The 21512-nt window shown below is 50.4% G+C and overlaps 1 protein-coding gene across 4 annotated transcripts in view; it reads right to left on the bottom strand.

Annotated features, from left to right (window-relative positions):
- Positions 1 to 21512, bottom strand: part of RBM19 (RNA binding motif protein 19) — a 121465-nt gene that overhangs the window by 63513 nt on the left and 36440 nt on the right. For all 4 annotated transcript variants that reach the window (XR_011250032.1, XR_011250031.1, XM_069558310.1 and 1 more), the window contains exon 21: positions 19828 to 19944. Coding sequence is in view for 2 of the 4 variants with exons in the window: in XM_069558310.1 (XP_069414411.1) it covers positions 19828 to 19944 (117 nt within the window). In the remaining 2 variants the exon portion in view is untranslated. The remainder of the gene's footprint in view (positions 1 to 19827; positions 19945 to 21512) is intronic.

Raw genomic sequence — 21512 nt, 5'->3', positions numbered from 1 at the left:
ATGAACAACCCTTCATGGCAGAGCCCTGTGTAGCAAGCTCGTCCCTCAGTTCAGTGCAGTTGCTCAGTCGTGTCCGACTCTTTGCGACCCCAGGAATTGCAGCATGCCAGGCCTCCCTGTCCATCACCATCTCCCGGAGTTCACTCAGACTCGTGTCCATCAAGTCCGTGATGCCATCCAGCCATCTCATCCTCGGTCGTCCCCTTCTCCTCCTGCCCCCAATCCCTCCCAGCATCAGAGTCTTTTCCAAGGAGTCAACTCTTCGCATGAGGTGGCCAAAATACTGGAGTTTCAGCTTTAGCATCATTCCTTCCAAAGAAATCCCAGGGCTGATCTCCTTCAGAATGGACTGGTTGGATCTCCTTGCAGTCCAAGGGACTCTCAAGAGTCTTCTCCAACACCACAGTTCAAAAGCATCAATTCTTTGGCGCTCAGCCTTCTTCACAGCCCAACTCTCACATCCATACATGACCACAGGAAAAACCATCCCTACCTCTGATCATTTCTTTAGGATAAAACTCTTGAAACATAATCTCCAGATCAAAAGGTATGAATGTTTCCATACTGTGCTATCCGGTATGGCAGCCACCACCACATGTGACTACTTCAAATTGAGAGGAAAAACATTTGCTATTAAGGGTCAACTAAACAACACTGAGATTCAGTTCCTCAGCTGCACAGGCCGTGTTTCAGGGGCTCAATGGCCACATGGAGCTGATGGTCACCGGAGTGGACACATTTCCATGGTTGCAGAGAGTTCTACAGGACCATGCTGCCCGCAGAATGCACCACACACTCACAGCACGGGCAGGTGCACTAACAAGCTCGGCACTGGGCCTCCTGACCTGGCACCATCTTCCTTCTTTCATCCCCCTCTTTCTAGCCCTTTCTCTCCACTTAAACTTGAGACCTCTCAAGACGCCTCAGTGATTCACGTTATCCCACAGGGCAGACGAGATAAGACTCCATGAAAGTGAAAGTGAAGTTGCTCAGTCGTGTCCAACTCTTTGCAACCCCATGGACTGTAGCCTACCAGGCTCCTCCGTCCATGGGATTTTCCAGGCAAGAGTACTGGAGTGGGGTGCCACTGCCTTCTCCAGGGGATCTTCCCAACCCAGGAATCGAACCTGGGTCTTCCGCATTGCAGGCAGACGCTCAGGCAGACGCCTAAGCCACCAGGGAAGCCTCCATGAATATAATTCAAAGTTATCTTGTGCTCATTTTAACATTTTGTGTAAACTCTGTATTCTATTCCAGAACAGGGCTGTAAATTTGTGCAAAAACATAAATAAATTAAAAAAAAATTCATCTTGCCAGTCCCATGGTCTTTACAGGGCTAGACAATAGCTTAAGAATTAGCAGGCGCTGGTGCTTTTTCCCCTTTTTGCTTTGATTGCTACGGAGCTCAGACTTGAGTATGGCTTTACTGAAGGACTCCCCAGTATGGGAACTGTAGTATAATCTTCTTACGTTTCTTCAGTGACTGAACTAAGGTCTTACTCCTTCTGCAAGTGGATGAGGAATCTACTTGTAAACAGAGAGAAAAAGACAAGGTCCCTTTACAGATTCCTGGGCAAGCCGCTGGCACTTTGAAGTTCCTTCAGCTCTCAGAGATTCCTTTTCCCCAAAACAGGAAGAAACTGCACATCTATCCCTTCAAATGAGTGAAGGTCTGGGCTGTGACAAAGGCCAGCAGCGTCTGACCGCAGAGTCCAGACTCTGGCTGACAGGGCTCTGCAGAAGCTCAAGTGGGACACGCCTAGTGGGACGATGTTAAAGGCCAAGCTGGGGGCCACCACCCCCAGGTGTCCCTGAGCTTTTCGATGCTGGACAAGGACTGTCTCTTTCTCTAAGCCTGCTTTTCTGGCCAGAGGACAAGGCCTGTCACAGGGGACAGGTGCACAATGAGAGTCGCTCAGGCCAGCAGCCAGGATGCCCTGTGAACTAAGGTTTCTACCAGCGTGTAGTGATAACTGATATCTGCAATGATGACCCAGGGTCCTGCGGGCCCCGATCATCAAACATTCAATTACGCTCCACGAAGTTCCAACATGATTCTATTCTAATTCCTTGGAAATTGGCCATCTATGCTATCAGTGGTAATTCTCCATTTACCTGAATGATGGGAGTGCCTGGCAGCCCCACTGGGTTGGAGGGAGTTACACATCAGTCTGTAAACGATGACTGAACAGGCTGCTGGGGGGAGGAAATTCAGCCTGGGCTGGGGAGTCAGAAGGGGCTTTGCCACCTCCTGGCTGTGAATGTCTCTACTCTAAACTCCACTTTCCTCATCTGTAAAATGGGCTGCATGATTCCCACAGAGTAAAGCGATGACATAGCACATTGAGAAGAACAAGGCAGAGCTACAGGGACTAAGTTGGAAGGATCGCCAAGGTACACTTCAGGAGGGAAAAACTCTTCACGATACATGAAACGCGGCACCGTTTTGGTCTAAACGGACCAATGCAACTGTGTATGGTGTCTTTAGGTTTACACACATATATATAGAATGCACGAGAAAAGACCCAGAAGAGGGGATAGGGGTAGGGGTGGGTGGGTGGCCAAATGGATCATGTAAATTTCTCTGGGGTGGCAATGGTTAAACGTTTGGCTTTCAAGCTTTCTTTCAACAAGGAAAACATATTTCACTTTTAGTTGTGCAACTAATTTTTTTTTTAAAGGAAAACAATTAATAAAAAGGGAGATCAGAAACATGAGTGCATGGAACTGACGGTTGCATGGAAGGTATTCGATTAAGGATAAACAATTACTCAGGCTGAACTAAGCAAAAATGTTGTTTTTGCCAGTCAAAACTGACCTATTGGCATGCTCATAGAGTTTAACCCTATATCTGCATGCTAAGGTGTACCCCCAGTCGTGCCAGATGGTCAGAGGTGGCTAGGAGGAAGAGAATTAAAAAAAACCACAGCAAACCAATTCAGTGGAAGGACGGATGCCGAAGCTGAAACTCCAATACTCTGGCCACCTGATGCGAAGAGCTGACTCATCAGAAAAGACCCTGATGCTGGGAAAGATTGAGGGCAGGAGAAGGGGTCAACAGAGGATGAGATGGTTGGATGGCATCACTGACTCAACGGACATGACTTTGAGCAAACTCCAGGAAACAGTGAAGGACAGGGAAGCCTGGCCCACTACAGTCCATGGGGTTGCAAAGAGTCAGACACAACTTAGTGATTGAACAGCAACACCACCACCACCAAACCACACACACAAAATGCTGGGCCCTGGGTTCACACACCTTCCCTGCAGGGTGCTATGTTCGCCTGTCCCAGGGCAGGGAAAGCTGCTGTGGGAGCTCTGGGGATTCCACAACCAGGGGAGCATGTACATTTCAAAGGCTTAGGGTGTCAAGGCCATCCTCTGCACAAGTCAGGCAATCAAGGCCACTCCCTCTCCCCCACCGGGGAGTTGAGACCTCAGGTACCAGCCTTTGCCAAGAACCCTGTGAGGCACATGGACACTCAAGTGAATGCATTTCCTTCTAAAGACTTTTATGTTTTGGACGCTTCACGATACCCCTTTGAGATGACTGTGGGCAGCCCAGGGTTTTAAAAAAAATCTCAGCTGGGAAGTCAATGTTCTGAAATGCATTTTACAAGCGAGCAGAGGTGGAGTGAAGGGAGGCAGAAAGGGAAGCTTAGCCATCGAGGACACCAATCCCACATGTGCAACCCATGAAGAGTTGAGAAGAAATGGAAGTGTGGGGCCGGCACAGCCTTTCTGGTTAAATTATAATAAAATAATCTCCTTTCTTTATCGAGCTGTGACTTGCATCCAACAGCAGGCCACAGCTTCCCAAACGCTCTTGGTTCATGCCTGGTGTCCTTGACACTTCAGTAATTTCTCATGGCATTCCTAGGTCAAAAGAGACACCTAATAGTTTGCTTATAACAGCTTGGGCTTCCCTGATGGCTCAACAGGTAAAGAATCTGCCTGCAATGCAGAAGACACAGGAGATGCAGGTTCGATCCCTGGGTCAGGAAGATCCCCTGGAAGAGGAAATGGCAACCCACTCCAGTATTCTTGCATGGGAAATCCCATGGACAGAGGAGCCTGGCAGGTTCCAGTCCACAGGGTCACCAAGAGTCAGATATGACTGAGCACTGAAAGAGATGGGAATACCAGACCACTTGACCTGCCTCTTGAGAAACCTGTATGCAGGCCAGGAAGCAACAGTTAGAACTGGATGTGGAACAACAGACTGGTTCCAAATAGGAAAAGGAGTACATCAAGGCTGTATATTGTCACCCTGCTTATTTAACTTCTATGCAGAGTACATCATGAGAAACGCTGGGCTGGATGAAGCACAAGCTGGAATCAAGATTGCCGGGAGAAATATCAATAACCTCAGATATGCAGATGACACCACCCTTATGGCAGAAAGTGAAGAAGAACTAAAGAGCCTCTTGATGAAAGTGAAAAAGGAGAGTGAAAAAGTTGGCTTAAAACCCAACATTCAGAAAACTAAGATCATGGCATCCGGTCCCATTACTTCATGGGAAATAGATGGGGAAATAGTGGAAACAGTGGCTGACTTTATTTTTCTGGGCTCCAAAATCACTGCAGATTGTGACTGCAGCCATGAAATGAAAAGACTCTTACCAATGACCAACCTAGATAGTATATTAGAAAGCAGAGACATTACTTTGTCAACAAAGGTCCGCCTAGTCAAGGCTATGGTTTTTCCAGTGGTCATGTATGGACGTGAGAGTTGGACTATAAAGAAAGCTGAACACCAAAGAATTGATGCTTTGAACTGTGGTGTTGGAGAAGACTCTTGAGAGTCCCTTGGACTGCAAGGAGATCCAACCAGTCCATCCTAAAGGAGATCAGTCCTGGGTGTTCATTGAAAGGACTGATGCTGAAACTCCAATACTTTGGCCACCTGATGTGAAGAGCTGACTCATTGGAAAAGACTTGGGAAAGATTAAGGGCAGGAGGAGAAGGGGACGACAGAGGATAAGATGGTTGGATGGCATCACTGACTCAATGGACATGGTTTGGGTAGACTCTTGGAGTTGGTGATGGACAGGGAGGCCTGGCGTGTTGCAGTTCATGGGGTCACAAAGAGTCAGACACAAATGAGTAACTGAACTGAACCAAACGGAGGACGTTATAACAGCTTAACAGTCTAAACCATTAATGTGCCTTTTGCTTAGTCATTCAGTCATGTCCGACTCTTTCTGACCCCACGGACTGTAGCCTGCCAAGCTCCTCTGTCCATGGGGATTCTCCAGGCAAGAATACTGGAGTGAGTTGCGATTTCCTCCTCCAGGGGATCTTCCCAACCCAGGGATCGAACCCAGGTCTCTCACATTGCAGGTGGATTCTTAACTGTCTAGCCGCCAGGGAAGCCCATAAACCATTAACAGGTGTAAACAACGGAAGCTGCAGTTGGCACCATGATGGATGATGTAGCTGTGTTTTTCTTGAAAGGCCCAGTGCACCTCTGAGGTCACTGAGGCACCCTGAAGAGCCTCGGGGCACGGTTTGGGAAGCACGCCACTTTCACTTTCACCCCCTCACTGAATCCTCACAATACCCTGACAGGTGTGTACTCTGGTCTCCATTCTACAGATGCAGACACTGAGAGGTGGGTATTTAAATGACTTCTTCAAGCCTGACAGCTGCTGATGAAGGGGCCAACAGTGAAACTGCAATCTGATGGACTCCCAGGGTTGCCACATACAGTGGTACAGGTTGAATACTGCACAATTCTGGAAGTGCCATGGGCTACAGCGTGTGGTACTCTGAATTATGAAGCTAACGGGTGGTGATGGATTTAGCACAAGCCTCCAGCTCTGACAGCCCCTGTGTTGAGCAGCCTCTTGCTTTAATTTTAACATCTACAATTGTCTTGGCCCCCATCTTTTCCCAACAAATTCGGAGTGGGGAGGGCAAGCTACAGAGCTCCAAAAGCTTCCCTGAACTCTGTATGACCAAGTAAGTGACTCCTTTTGCACGAATTGCATAAAAAACAGTAGCATTTCAACTGTAAGCAGGCTCGGTAGAGAAAAAGACCTACAGGTCTAAGTGGACCCCACAAGTGCCTTGGACCTGAAATTTGTACTATGGTAAGAGCCTACTTAATAGAACTAAGTTTCTCATTGTGAGGTCTGCTGCCTCTCAGTTCGACTTGGGGACATGTACGAGGGTAGGGGCAGGGATATGGACAAGATTAGCTACTTTGTAGGATAATTAACAAATCTTCTGTTTGTATTCAGAAAATGTAATTTGTTTTAAATTAATTTTTATTGGGGTATAGTTGCTTTATAACGTTGTGTTCATTTCCGCTGTACAGCAAAGTGAACCAGCTATATGTTTACATATATCCCCTCTTTTTTGGATTCCCTTCCCGTTTAGGTCGCCATCCAGTGTTGAGCAGAGTTCCCGGTGCTGCACAGCAGGTTCTCAATGGTTCTCTATTTCACACGTATGTATATATGTCAACCCCAATCTCCCAACCCATCCCACTCTGCAGTTTTTAATATGTGCATACACATGTGAATTATAACAGTGCTAGGGAGAGTCCTGGTACTAGAGTACTAACCTCAAAAGACCTGTACTGGGGTGGACAGTACTTGGGGTAAGAACAGATGCTGTTTCGTGCTGAACTTATCTTTACATGCACCAACTTGCAACAAGAAAACGATTAGCCGGAAGGAACAATGAAACACTTCTCTGTCCTCAAGTCAACAAGAAACTGGTTGTCCTATTCATTGATGTTTTCAGTGATACTAGAATCCTAACTTTTAAGTGATGGAGATGGCTTTACAGAATCACTGAGCGACGCTGCCTGAAAAGGGACATCTGAGATTCTGGTAAGAGAGGTCTGATTATGCTGCACTGGCAAATAAATCCTTCCCCTCCTGCCCATACTTATGCAAACAAGCATCCTCCACATTAGTATGACTGACAGAAAAGTAGGGAAACCAACTACAGATCTGGACCTGCGGCAACATCTTCCTAATATTAAAACCCACATTCTAAATTTGGTTTCCACAAAACAACATCATCCATCACACTAAAAAAAAATGTTGTTACTTTGAATGTTATTGATTTTGAATTTTGTTTGTATTTAATGTGAAAATGTGTTTGATTATACGGTCCTAAGAGAACCATAAGTGTTAAGTTGTTGGTTGATGCTGGGGTTTACATTTGTACACAGTTGAGTAACATCATAATAAAAATATGTGCATCACTGCTGTGCGGGGAAGGGCCATGAGATTTTTCTTTTGAAAGGAGAGCTGTTTATATATTTCTCAAGTTTGAGAAACAAGGCCATAGCCCATGATTTTACAAAATGCTCCTTTAGAATGTAAAACCTTTCTGGAGACCTTCGTGCTGTTAAGCTCCCTCACTGCTGAGTATCCTTGGGGAGGAGCAGAAAGATAAGGTAAGTCTTCTAAGAGCGTGCAGGAGGGCTGGGAATAACCAGTGCCCTCCCAGTGTACTATGGGAGTTCTGGGTACCAGATACAGCATTCTCTGGACTGGAGAAGGGCCAAGCGCTTCACCAATAGCATTGACCTTGTCCTTATGGCAAACTGGAAACAGCTATTAATCCTGCCATTCTACAGAGATGAACGGACTTCCCTGGTGGCTCAGCAGGAAGGAATCCGCCTGCAATGCGGAAGACAATGCAAGAGATTTGGGTTCGATCCCTGGGTCAGGAAGATCCCCTGGAGGAGGGCATGGCAACCCACTCCAGTATTCTTGCCTGGAGGATCCTATGGACAGAGAAGCCTGGTGGGCTACAGCCAGTTGGACACGACTGAAGTGACTTAGCACGCACCCATGCACAGAGATGAACACTGAGCCCTAGAGAAGCTGAGTCACCAGACCAACCATGTGTATGACCTGCCCTCTGCCATGAGGATTCTAATGGAGTGAACCCTGGATCCACTTCTCCCTAAACCAAGATAGTCCCTTCCCTTTCGGGAGTTCACGTTGGTTTCTGTAACCTAGCATCTGGCACAGTCCCTGCCTCATGAGAGACGCTTTGTAAATATTTGCTAAACCCACGAGTTATTTCTTAACTAAAAAGCAGGGTGGCAGGACTCCCTTTCCGTGGAAAGCTCCAAGACAGGAAAGGATTCAGAAGCTGCTCTTATTCTGAGGCATCCCAAGATTTCCTGGGGCTCCCTCCCCACTGCCGTTCAGCGTCAGGGTGCAGGAGACACGGAGCACAATTACCCGAGGCAACAATGAGCCAACTGCCGCCCTCCTGCAAACCCAGACAAAGCACCGAGACCTTGTAACTGAAAAGGCACTGAACGTGGGGTGGAGAGGTGGGGGCCGGCTGCGGCGGGCGGGAGCGGTGCACAGAGCCTCCTTCCCGCGCCCCCACCTGGGAACTGCATGGCTCTCTCCAGGGAGCGCCATTCCACTGTCTGGGCTTCGTCACCCTACTCTGGAATGAGTCTGGGCATGGAGAGAGAGGAAATATCAGCTGCGCTGTAAGACCAGATCCACAGAATCGCAAAGGAAGGTAGAGAACAACCACAGGAAGAAACAGCCTCTCAACTTCTCAGCTCATTCTTATTTTTTTTAGAGAGGAGAGAGAAGCAGGCTTTCACACAGGCCAGGGTTTGGAACTGCACTACTACTCAGTCCAGCAGATGGAAATGTAAGAGCTCCAGCGACAGGTGATAAACACCATATTCTTTGGTGGATACCTGCAGCTGCTTGCCTATCACAGGTGCCGCGCCCGTGGCAGACATCGCTAGTCAATTAAAGTGCCGTTTCCTGCAGAACCCAGGCAGCCTCACAATCCTCTGAGACCGAACTCCAGCAGCCACGACCAACGGGTTTGCGCTGGCTCGTGAGAGGAGGAAGCCCTCTGCTCCGCTGGTCTCGCCCAACCCCATCACTGAGTCACTCAATAAACAGACTCTCCGAGAAGTCACCAAGTGCCCAAGGTTATGGAGCGGGTGCTGGCGGAGCTGAGCCAGAATTCTCCCAACTCCCTGGCCGGGCGTTCTCACTCGGAAAATCACACTGGCTCCCTTCCAAGCTCACGGCTGGCTTCTGATGACTGGGGAGCAAGGATGGTGTGGAAAAGGAGAACTCAGGTGACCCGAGTACCCTTTGTGGGCAAGTGCCGCAGTCACTTTTATAGCCTCTGACCGCCCCTGAGTAGACGTATTATTGGTAGAGAGGGAACAGGGTCACTAAAAAAACAAACAGAAGCAGAGTCTGGCGTGGATTTTCTACAAAGCAGGCCTCTGAAGTGAAGAGAGTATCGCCCAGCTCACGTCAACCAGATCCCTCGGGGCTCCCTGCCTAGCCTGCAGGACTGACGACCTGGAGATGGATCTGCAGATGGACAAGAGCCTAAGAAACCTACCTGCTGGTTCCCTAGCTCTCCAAAAAGGGTGCAAAAACACGTAACCTGGTCACTCACACTGCAAACAACTGAAGCTTACTATTTTTCTGTAACCAAGTTTATGCTAAACCTGGTGAGTCAGATGGTATAGAACCTACCTACAATACATGAGACCTGGGTTCGATTCCTGGGCTGGGAAGATACCCTGGAAAAGAGCATGGCCACCCACTCTTGTTTTCTTGCCTGGAGAATCTCATGGACAGAGGAGCCCGGCGGCCTACAGTCCATAGGGTAGCAGAGAGTCAGACATGACTGAAGCAACTTAGCACATCACAAAGGACTTCCCTGGTGGTCCAGGGCCTAATACTCCACGCTCCCAAACACCAGTTTTGCATGTATCCACGTGTGTGAATATTCCGTTCTGTGCAATTTTATCGCATGTAGACTCGTCTGCCCACACAAGACACAGAGCCGGCCCATCATAGGATCCTTCCCTTCTTGCCTACCCAATCCCAGGCCACCGGCCATCTGCTCTCCACCTCTGTCATGCAGTCATTTGAAGAACGTTACAGCAATGGGATCAGGCGGTGTGTCCTCTGGGGATAAGCTCTTCCACTCAGGGTAGTTCTCTAGAGATTCATCTGGATTGCTGCCTGTGTCGATAGTCTATGTATTCGTTTTTGGCTGCTCTGGGTCTTCAGGGCCGCGTGGGCTTTTCTCGAGCTGCGGTGTGTGGACTTCTCATTGCAGTGGCTTCTGCTGCAGAACACGAGCTTGAAGGCACGCAGGCTTCAGAGGTGCGGCTCCTGGGCTCCGGCAGCTGTGGCGCAAGGGCTTAGCTGCTTCACGGTACGTGCAGTCTTCCCGGACTAGGGATCGAACCCGTGTCTCCTGTATTAGCAGGCAGATTCTTTACCACTGAGTTATCAGGGAAGCCCGATCTGTTCTTTAAAAAAGAAAATCACTAATTAATTTGGGGGTGGTGGCGGCACTGGGTCCCCGTTGCTGTGCACAGGCTTCCTCTACTGTGAGGACTGGGGGCCACTCTCTAGTCACGCTGCGCCGGCTTCTCACTGTGGTGGCTTCTCCTGGTGCGGAGCACGGGCTCTAGAGCTCGGGCGCGGTTGCCCAGAGGCAGGTGGAATCCTCCCGGACCAAAGGTTGAACTCGTGTCCCCTGCCTTGGCAGGCAGATTCTTAACCACTGGGACACCAGGGCATCTTGGTTTGTTCCTTTTTACTGCTGAATCATATTCCATCGTCCAAATGCATCGCAGTTTAACCATGTGCCCACTGAAGGACAGTATGCATGAAATAGGTATGAACTTGTGTGTGCCTCTTCCTCCCTTCCTTCCAACAGCTTATTGAGATGCAATTCACATACCATACAATTCGCCCAAAGCGTACAATTCCACAGCTTTTAGTGTGTTCAGAGTTGTGCAACCATCACCGCAGCCATTTTAGAAAATTTAATCAGCTTTCATATCCCTTTGCCGTCACCCGCAATCTCTGCCCATCCCCAAACCACCATTAATTTACTTCCTTTCTCGGTGTGCCTCTTCTGGACGTTGATTATAAATGAAATCGTGTGATACGGGGTCTTTCGTGTCTGGCTTCTTTCGCTTAACATGTTGGTTTTGATTTCACCCATGGTGTCACAGCCAACAGCACTGCATTCCTATTTATGGCAGAGTAACATTTCAGTGTGGAGACCGACTACATTTGGTTTACCCACTCATCAGTGGTTAGACATGTGTAAACTTTTTTTCTTTTTTGGCGGGGCTGCGTGGCTTGCGGGATTTTAGTTCCCTGATCGGGGATTGAACCTGGGCCCTTGGCAGTGAAAGTGTGAATTTGCAAGCACTGGACCACCACGGGAGTCTTGCGTGTAGGTTTCTGTATGAACACACATTTCCATTTCTCTGGTACAGATGCTCAAGAGTGCAGTTGCCGAGTCACGTGATAAGCGTCTGTCTCATTCGTCTAAAACTGTCCACACACTTTTCGAGGAGAGCGGGACCATTTTACATCCCCCTGGCAACGTGTTTGATTCAGTTTCTCTGCATCCTCGCTGGCCTTTTGTGTTACTCTTATTTTGTTCTTTTAGCCGTGCTGACAGGTGTGTGTATTTGCTTGGTTTTCCCGAGCAGAAATAAGATGCCCAGTAACATCTGCTGAGAGTCTTGCCCTGCGGTCTCCTCCAATCAGTTATAGCCTGGTTAGTTCATGCCTCTCCCCTCTGTTCCAGGGGCCCCTTGCATTAAAAGCTGGAGCTGAGATGTGGTCACCCCACAGGCTGGGCTGGGTGGGACCTCTGGGATTGGACCATGTAAGGGTGTTGAGCTGTGTTCTACAGCTGGCTTGTGGAGTCCACTCAAAACCCTGGGTCTCTTTCAAGACAAAAAGGGGTCAGGCAAGGACTCCTGCATTCTGCCTTTGGGACAGTCCCTCAGTGGGAGGACAGATCCCTCTGTATTTGTTGTTGTTGTTGTTACTGCCTTGTAACTGTAATCACCTTCCCAGGTTGGGCCCATCATGTCCTTAGAATGCAGTGAGCCCAGGGACAGAAGCAGGCCCTTTGAATGAAATGGGCACAGTATCCAGCTTGCAGTGAGCACATGTTAAGTATTTGTAGACTGGCCTTGATAAGCATCACGGACACGGAAAATCACTGGCATAAGGACCTAATAGATATAAGCTACATGGATACATGGGGGCTTTCCTGGTGGCTCAGTAGTAATGAACCCACCTGCCAATGCAGGCCATGAGGATTTAATCTCTGGGTCGGGAAGATCCCCTCGAGAAGGAAATAGTAACCCATTCCAGTATTCCTCCCTGGGAAATCCCATGGATAGAGGAGCCTGGCAGGCTGTAGTCCATGGGGTCGCAAAGAGTCGGACGTGACTGAGCGAATGAGATGAGCACATGAGACAAGGAGCATCTCTGTCCCCTGACTCTGCAAAGGGAAAGGCGGCAGTGAAAGAGAGTGACTGGGAGCACGGATCCGACTCTGCCACTTGCTTGGGGTTTTATGGCTGCACAGCCATCTGCCTCATCAGCGGCCGTTCCCCAGGCTTGTGGGGGGAGGAACAGATGAAATCGTGAGCACAAAGGCACTTCAGGCCCCGGCAGGGCCTGCTGGTAAAGGCTGTGCGAACACCCAACTGTTGTCAACAGCCCTCCCTCTCATGGCAGAGAGCAGGCCAGTGAGGGATACTGACACAGCGATGCTGCTGCTACAGCTGATACCACGCAGCTAAGGGGCAGCCCCAAACCCCCAAACACATGCACACGCTTGGACAGGCCAACTGAGCAGTGCTCTCTGGCCCGTCACATGTGCTGTATCATGGGCGAGGAAGTGGCGGGTGTGCGGAGGGGGCTCGTCCTTCCTTGGACCACCCTGCCCCCAGACCATCCAGTTTGCTGCTCAGGAGGACCGAAATGCAGGGGTCATCCTTGACTCCCGTTTGCATCGTAGTCCTCATTAAAGCCATCAGCACGACTCTGAAAGCACACCCCCATACACATCTGGCACCCCACTTCCACGGCTGACACCTGGTCCCAGCCACTGTCACCTCTAGGCAAGCCGACTACAGAAACCACTCGAGTCTCCTCACAAGATCGTTCACAGATGTAAGTCAGATCCCACCACTCCCTCTGTTCAGAACCTCCAGCTGCTGAGGAATAAAACATACAGACCCAAGGAGCACGGGGGCCGAGAACGGCCGAGGCCGTCACAAGGAACAAAGACACCGCAGAGCAAGCTATTACAAAGTCACAGTAATTAAGACTGGGGGTATTGGCACAAGGGGAGACAAATAGACCTGCGGAACAGATTAGAGAGTCCAGAAACAGCCCCTCACATACACGGTCACCTGATTTATGACAAAATCAATACTGCAGAGCAGAGGGGAAAGAATGGCCTTTGCAATAAATGATGCTGGGCCGACTGAATATCCATGTGGGGGAAAAAAAATGTCCCTTGATCTCTACCTCACACCATACACAAAAATCAATTCCAGATGGATTGCATAACTACGAAGGGTCAAAGATTTCAGAGGAAAACATAGGAGGCCGTCTTCGTGAGCTTGGAGGAGGCACCAATTTCTTAAACAGGACCCAGAAAGTTCTAACCAAGAAGGGGAAGAAATGACAAATCGACAATGTTTGAAATTAAGAAACTCAGTTCATCCAGGGATGCCGCTAAGCTACCCACAGAATGGGAGAGGAAGGGCATGCAATCCTACGTCCACCAAAGGACTGGAATCCAGAATATGCATAATTATGTAAAAAGTAACTAAGAAAGTAATTTAAAAAATCAGACAACCCAATTTTAAAAAAACGGGCAAAAGATTTGAATAGACATTCCACAAGGGTATATTCAAGCTGGAGTTCCAATGCTTTGGCCACCTGAAGTGAAGAGCCAACTCACAGGAAAAGACTCTGATGCTGGGAAAGATTCAAGGCAGGAGAAGAGGGAGGCAGAGGATGAGATGGTTGGATGGTGTCACCAAGTCAACGGACAGGAGTGTGAGCAAACTTTGGGACATGGTGAAGGACAGGGAAGCCTGGTGCACTGCAGTCCATGGGGTCATAGAATCAGACGTGACTTAGCAACTGAACAACGATGTAATCAAATCACCATAAAAGTATGAAAAGGCATTTGATTTCCTTAGCCATCAGGGAAGCACAAATTAAAATCAGGTGATGCCGCTACTATACACGCACCAGATACGCCTGAAAAGAGAAAGATAGACACTATCAAGTGTTGGCGAGGCCAGCGGGCAGCTGGGAGTGGAGCCTGACAGAACTGGTTTGGAAACCATCTGAGTAATGTTTACTGAAGCTGACACATGCTCACCCATGACCCAGCAACTCCACTCCGATGGGTACACCCTACAGAAAAACACGCACATGGCCACTGACATACACAAGAATGTTCCCAGGAGCATTTGTTATTCAAATAAGACAAAACACCGCAGACCACACAGTCATTGAGTCCAATTGTCCCACTCTTGTGGGGACGCTGCTAGTTCGGGAGGCCGTGTACATATAGGTGGGGCCAGGGGTACATGGGAACGGTCTAAACCTGCCTCTCAATTTGGCTGTAAACCAAAAACTGCTCATAAAAAAATGGTCCTATAACAAAGCAAGCACACAAACAAAAAAGCTCAGCCAAGTGGAGAAGCAGAGATACCCTGATGAAAAAAAAAGGCGTGAGTGCGGTTTGCAGAAATGGACACTGCAATTCCTTGAGCTGAGACCTCACATCCTGTCTTCAGAGGGGCCAGCAGGGCTCTAGCATTACCTGTCACGTTTGTCTTTTTTACAAGAGGGGGAAGAAAAAACTACTTTCCGTGTATTAGTAAAACTAGAAGACAGAAACAAAGCCCCTTAGGGCATGCCCCGTCTCCCCGCAGGCCCCACGATCTCCTTAGTCCAGGGCTCAGCAAACTTTCCCCGTGAAGGGCTGGATGGTCAGTATTCCATAACCTTGTGGACCTTGCCTCGGTCACCTGATGCTGCTGCAGGTGAGAGCAGCTGTGGCTGAAACAATGAACGGGCACGGCCAGGTCTCATCAGTGGATGCAGAGCCTTCTTCTCAGGGTTGCTCTGCAGGGAGGAGATGACAGGGGTGGGTGGAGGGGGAACCTGGGGACAGCTGTGCCCTCCTCACCCCACTCCCTTTGGAACCTGGCTGAGGGTTTTCTCCCCACCCTGCCTTCAGGACTGGTCCAGGCTGGCTCTCTTGAACCGCCTGAGCTGTTTTTTGCAGGGCTTCTTTCTGGTGAAGGGGAAGTGGCCCCAGGCATCTTCCCAGGAGTCTGTGGAGAGCAGATGACAGGGCTCGAAGCTTCTGGAAAAGTACTGCGGACCACCAGGAGTTAAACCGGCAGTGACCCCGCCCTTGGGCAAGGGGAGACAGGGGTTGGGGGAGCGCCAGAGAGGAACTCGGCGGGTCAGCTGTGTTGGGCCTTCCCTCCACGGTCCCGGTTGCGGTCACCGCGTCACTGCAAGAGGAAATGAGGAGGAGAGGGGGCCGGGGATGGATGGACGCCGTCCACAAAGCCGGTGATGCAAGCCAAGTAATTAGGGCCTCTAGACACCTGTTGTGAGCTCACCCATTCACACCCCTGGCAGGTGGTTCGCACCTCTGAGGAAGGGAAAAAACCACTCAGATGAAAAAGCGTCCATCTGCAGCCTGGGGCCGAAGGCCCAGCCTGCCCGAGGAGGTGGCTGCATCTCTGCCACCTGACATCCTGACCTCAGGGGAGGTGAGGGAGGGGGCGTCTAGAGTGAGAGCCACCCAGCTGTGCCGCTGCAGAGCTGTGTGACCCTGGGCAAACTCCTTAACCTCTCTGTGTCTCATGCCCTGTCTTTATCAGATTCCACAGAGCAAGGCTTTGCAGTTAAATCCAGGTGCTCAGCACACATTTACTGGGAACCATCTACAGACCAGGAGCCTGTGGCCTCCACAGTGAACCATAGACCAACCCCAGAGCCAGCACAGAGAGCAGCAGGGACGCCCGCTTGACAGGAGACAGGGGTTCGATCCCTGGTCTGGAAGCGACTCTCATGCCACAGAGCAACGAAGCCCATGGGCCACAACTATCAGCCCGGTGAGCTAGAGCCCAGAAACCACAACTACTAAGCCCACATGGCCTAGAGCTCACGCTCCACAGGAGAAGCCACCACAGCGAGAAGCCCACGCACTGCGACTCGAGAAGAGCCCTTGGCTCTCCACAATTACAGAAAAGCCAGTCAAAAATAAAATAAATAAAAAATTTTAAAAAATGGACATACTGCAGAAAACTTCCAAGGATTTGGCACTGCTGTCAAAGACACAGGCTCTGTCTTGAGTCAGCCCTGCCTTGGGTTCCCAGCCTGAAGCCACCAGCTTTGTGCTGTTTAATAACCACAGCGAACACTGATTAACTACCCGCTCCATACCCGGCGCTGTATTAAGTGCCCCACATGCATAATCTCACTTAATCCTTTTAACAGCCCTCAAGGCAGCCACGTGGTGAGGGAGCCGGGTGCCAGCCCGAGCCTTTGACGACCCAGTGGTAGGACTCTGGGCTCCGGAGCTGGTTTCTTTACTGGAGACGATGACGACAAGCATTCTGCAGGGCTGTAAAGAGCCAAAGCACTTCAGCCCACAGTGCCTGGCGCAGAGGTTGGGCTCCAAAAGTCTGCTTCGTGATAGGGATAAACACTAGTGATTATTACTGTGGCATCGTTATCAAAATTCACAGCACACGTTACCAGCAGCATGAGGACTGCTATTTCATGCCGAGGGAAACTGAGGTCCAGAAAGGGGGCAACAGAGAGGGACCTGGGAAGTGCTACTCCATTTACTTTTTAATTTTTTTTTTTTGATGTGAATCATTTAAAAAATCTCTATTGAACTTGTTACAATATTGCTTCTGTTGTTTATCTTCTGGTTTTTAGGCCTTGAGGCATGTGGCATCTCAGCTTCCTGACTGAACCACACCCCTCTGCACTAGAAGGGAAGTCTTAACCACTGAACCACCAGGGAGGTCCCACCTCCCTGACTTTTCTAAAGGGCGAGCCTTGAATTGGCCCAGAGGACAATCCTGCGGAGGCGTGGATCTGCAGGGTCTTTGGGCACCCGTCAGGCTAGGTTTCAGAGGCTGGGGTCTGGTGCAGCGAAGCCCAGATGGAAGGCTGGTGGCCTCCAGAAAATGCCCAGGCCAACACTGCCTCCGCCAAGAAGCTGCTGCCCCCAGCTCACGGGCAGGGTCCCCCCGGGCACTGGGGAAGGCAGGGGAGCTGCTGCCTCTCAACAGGTGGTCTCAAGAACCAGACTACACTCCCCCACGGCCCTGCACTCCAGCTTGCACCTCTTGAGTGTGTCACTGTCCGTCCCTGTCACTTTCTTTCCTGGTCCTTCGTGAACAGGAGCCCGTCTCTCCTGACACAGCTCTGCACCCAGCACCTAGCGCAGTGCCTGGCACAAACGACACACCCTCACAGGATGGCAGTTCTACTAAAATGATCTGGGGGATGGTAACTTCCTCAAGACCCAAGAGAAGGATTAAGGAGGTGCGGTTCATGGTTCAAGGCCCAGAGAGGTGCGGGTCCAAGCTAGGGCTCTGGGTCAGACCAAGGACACCCCACTTTCAGCTCAGCCGTGTGGTCCTGGGCTGGAAACCTCATCTCTCTAGGTCTCCAGTGTCCCTCTGGGTACAGAAGGGATAACAGCACCCCTCCTTTGCAGCACTGCTCTGCTGCTTAAAAAAAAAGATAACAGCACAGGAAAGCACGGTGCGGAGCCCAACACGCGGTGAGCGGTGACCACGCCTGGTAGGATAAGCCCACAAAACTTGCCCGTCAAAATGGACTCGACGGGTTCCCTTGAACCTTGACATCTCCCCCTGCCTCTGACCCTTGCGGGCTGCTGGCTTTGTCTGAAACTGGGTCTGGTTTCCTGGCCCAGCTTGTCTCTCTGAGAAGACTCACAGCGACCCCTGCTGCCCACGCTTGGAATGGTCTCAAACTCCCGGCTGGGACACACAACAAAGCCAGGCTCCAAGAAGGCTCTGGGTTTTCAGGGGCTGATGAAAACTACTGCCGGGAATGGCAGGAAGAAGAGATGCCACGTGTAATGATGTTCGGGGAGGGACACTAATTCCCTGTCTTCTCAAAACAAACATAAAACGCGAGACCAGACAGCACTTTTCATTCTCCATCTCGGTCTTTTGTTTCCCTGGATCAGTGTCATCCTCAGACTGCAGAACCAAGCGAAACTGTCATTTCGGCGATATGCGATTCTTGATCCACATGTACAATCCTGGTTTGATCTGGCAGTTCTTTAAATTGGACTCCTCAAAAAGCAGGAGCTCATTGAAACCAGCAGCCGTGAGAGGCTCAGGGTACGTACCTTCTTGGGATGGCAAGCTCACTCTTCTTGACTCGTCTCCCCAGATACCGGGAGATGGAAAACAGTCCCCCCTATTGTGACTCCACCTTACCAGAAACTATAACTAAGACCCTACTACTCAGAAACCGACAGGGCCAGCATCTTTGCGTCGGCACCATGCTGACCACGTCTGTTAACGAACGGCACGCCAGTGTGTGATTTAGATCGTGGGAAGGAAGACAGGAGTTTTTAAAGGAAATCCCTCAAGTGGCTTCCCATTCTTTAAACCACTGAGTAAAAGCAAAGAGGGTAGATTTCACACAATGATGATACATCCTTTCTAGTCTCCAAAATCTAGGACTTCTATCTTCCATCCACAGCTTACCTGGCAAGAAGCTAATGGGTAACCCCAACGGGGACTTAGCTCTCCCGATCCTTGTGCCAGAACTGGACAAATGTGGGATCAACAAACAAGCTCTAACACACAGAGTCCTAAATGCCCCCCCACCCCCACCCCCCATGTGCAGGCCAAGGAGCTACAGGTTCCCAGAACACTCTAAGTTTGCAGCCAGGCTTCCACAGTCTGCTAGGCTGGGGCCAACGTTGTCTGCCCTTAGGTTCTGGGAGCTTAGTGGCTTCTTTGCCGTGCTGCGTGGCACACACCTGGAGAGCATGCTTGCTTTAACTGTTTCCCCCTTAGGCCCTTTCCCGAAAGACACTTCATCCAGGGCTTGGTACTGGGTGGCAGCTAACTTACCTGAACCAACTGGTGCCATGTTCCAGCACAGGGTTGCAAACCTGTGGCCCCGGGCTCTATCTAGCCCATGCATAGACTTTGTCCTACACGCACCGTTTTTAGAAAGTGAATTAGTTGCCAATTTATTCTCCCTAAGGATCCAGATTGCCAGTTTCTCTTTCAAAACCTGAGAGAAGCACCTGAGACCCCTGGATATCCGCTGGCCTCCAGCCCATCAGTCCCCACCTGCCAGCTCTGCCCGGCTGTTTCCTGCCCAGCCTCTGAGAGACCTCTGAGTGTTGATTCCTGTGTTAGCAGCTGCCGATGGACTACATAATGTAGGTATGCGATCTCCCCTCATTTCAAAAGGGGATTTCCACAGACAGCAATGTAGACCAGGGGTCCCCAATCCTGGCAGTATATCGGAATCCCCTGGGGTGCTCTGACCCCAAGACCAGTGTCTGGGCTCCACCCCCAACGAAAGGAATGATTGGGGGCGGGGTCTGAGCTAAGGTACATTTATCAAAGTCACCAGGTGATTGACATAGACAGAGACGGCAGTGGACTGCCGGCTTAAACCAAAGGGTGACTTGGGTGGCAGGATTTCGGGCCTGTCGAGGGAGGAGCTGGGCTTCAGTCTGCCTGGTTCTTGCCCCTCCTGTAGGTCACCAGTGTGGATAGAGAAAAACTGATCATCCCATTTGCACAACTTTCTGCCCAGTGCTCTGAGACAGCAGTGTTTGAGATTAAGGGAGACACATCATTGGCGGCGAGAACATGACCTTTGTGACGGCCTTCAGCGCACCATCGAGGACCTGAAGGCCCAGCCGGCTCCCACTCAGCACAGCCTTGCCTCTTACCTGAAGAGTTCTCGGATCTCGTGGCTGTCAGCCTGGAAAGGGATGTTCCGCACCAGGATCTTGGAGGTTGTCTGCTTTCTGGGCGCTTGTTTCTTCCGGGCGGCTGTCAGGGCTGGCCTGGAGGGTCGGGGGAAGGCTTCGGGTTATTTGGGACCTCGGCACAGCTGTTGCACTCTGCTGACTCCACCACCATACCCCACCACCAGCCCTGATGCTTTCGTCCCCTACTCAGGTGGGGGACTCACGGAGGCAGTGTGGATGCGGCTGAGAGGAAGAAGGGAAGGGGGGCTCCCCTGGGTGGCATGCAGCCTAATTCTCGTCTCCCCGCTGCAGCTATGGGTGCCCAGGTGACACATCCTACCTAGAGGGTGTCTGCTGCCCTTCATCTGGGACCAGCAGACACTTGAGGAAAGAACTCTGATGAGGGCAGCGGGGGGGCAGTTTCTCCCCAAACCCAGTCTCCTGTGTATTTTTGCAGGTGCCCAGAGGGAGTCTGGCTGCTCCCCAGGTCTTGTTGGAGACGTTTCATCACTGACCAGAAGCATAGCATACAGGAGCCTGGTGGTAGCGGTGGTGTAGTCCCTAAGTCGTGTCCGACTCTTGAGATCCCATGGACTGTAGCCTGCCAGGTCCTCTGTCTATGGGATTTTCCAGGCAAGGATACTGGAGTGGGTCGCCATTTCCTTCTCCAGGGAATCTTCTGGGCTCAGGAATCAACTCAGGACTCCCGCATTGCAGGTGGATTCTTTACCAAATGAGCTACAAGGGGCCTGAAGCAGCTTCTAACCATGGAGGCCGGCCAGGGCTGCGAGAGGAAACTTGCCACTTGAGGTTCAAGGCCACCTGGAACCTGTCCCCCTGATCTTCCAGGGAGACCTTCCACTCCGTGATAGCAGGGGAGGGCCGCGAGTAGCGGCATGAGTTGACGATCTGAGTGTCAGAGTCTTGTGGCCACTTAGATAGAATTTGTGTGATCCTGAGCAAGTTATCACTTGGCCTCTCCGGGTCTCAGTTTTCTTGGCTGTATCACAGGCCTAATAATGGTCCAACCTTGTCAGATTGTTTGAGGTTTTAATGAGAAAAAGATGTGTTGAAACACTCTGCGCTGTGCCTAGCACAGGGCAAGCCCTCCATAAACAGCAGCTGGTACTAAAAGGACTTGTTCTGACTCATCTGAAGTCTGATCCACCGTCACCTCCTCCCCATCACCACTGAAACAGCAACCTACTCCCACCCCCCGCTCTATTTTTCTTCCTGGCACTCGTTACTGTCAAAAAAATTCATGTGGGTTTTTTTGGTTTTTAAACTTCATTTATTTTTGCTTGGCTGAGCCAGGTCTTAGCCGCAGCTCAAGGGATTTTCTATCTTCCTCGCGGCATGCAGGGTTTTGGTTGCAGCACTTGGGATCTTTAGCTGTGGCTCTGACTGGGGATTGACCCCGGGCTCCCTGCATTGGGAGCACGGAGTCTTAGGTCCCTTTACATATTTAGTCGTGTGTCTCTTTGCTGTCTGTCCTCTAGGGCTGTGCTGTCCAAGACAGTAGCCACAGCCGCATGTGGCAAGCAATTAAATCGCAATTAACACGACACAAAATTAAAAAATTCAACTCCTCAGCTGCTGGGTCATCCAACCTCCAAGGTGGCCCCCAACAGCCCCTGCCTCTTGGTATTTATGCCCCTCGGGTA

Source organism: Ovis canadensis, chromosome 17 (assembly GCF_042477335.2).
Source record: "Ovis canadensis isolate MfBH-ARS-UI-01 breed Bighorn chromosome 17, ARS-UI_OviCan_v2, whole genome shotgun sequence".
Lineage (NCBI taxonomy): Eukaryota > Metazoa > Chordata > Mammalia > Artiodactyla > Bovidae > Ovis > Ovis canadensis.
This window is presented reverse-complemented; position numbering and strand designations above follow the sequence as displayed.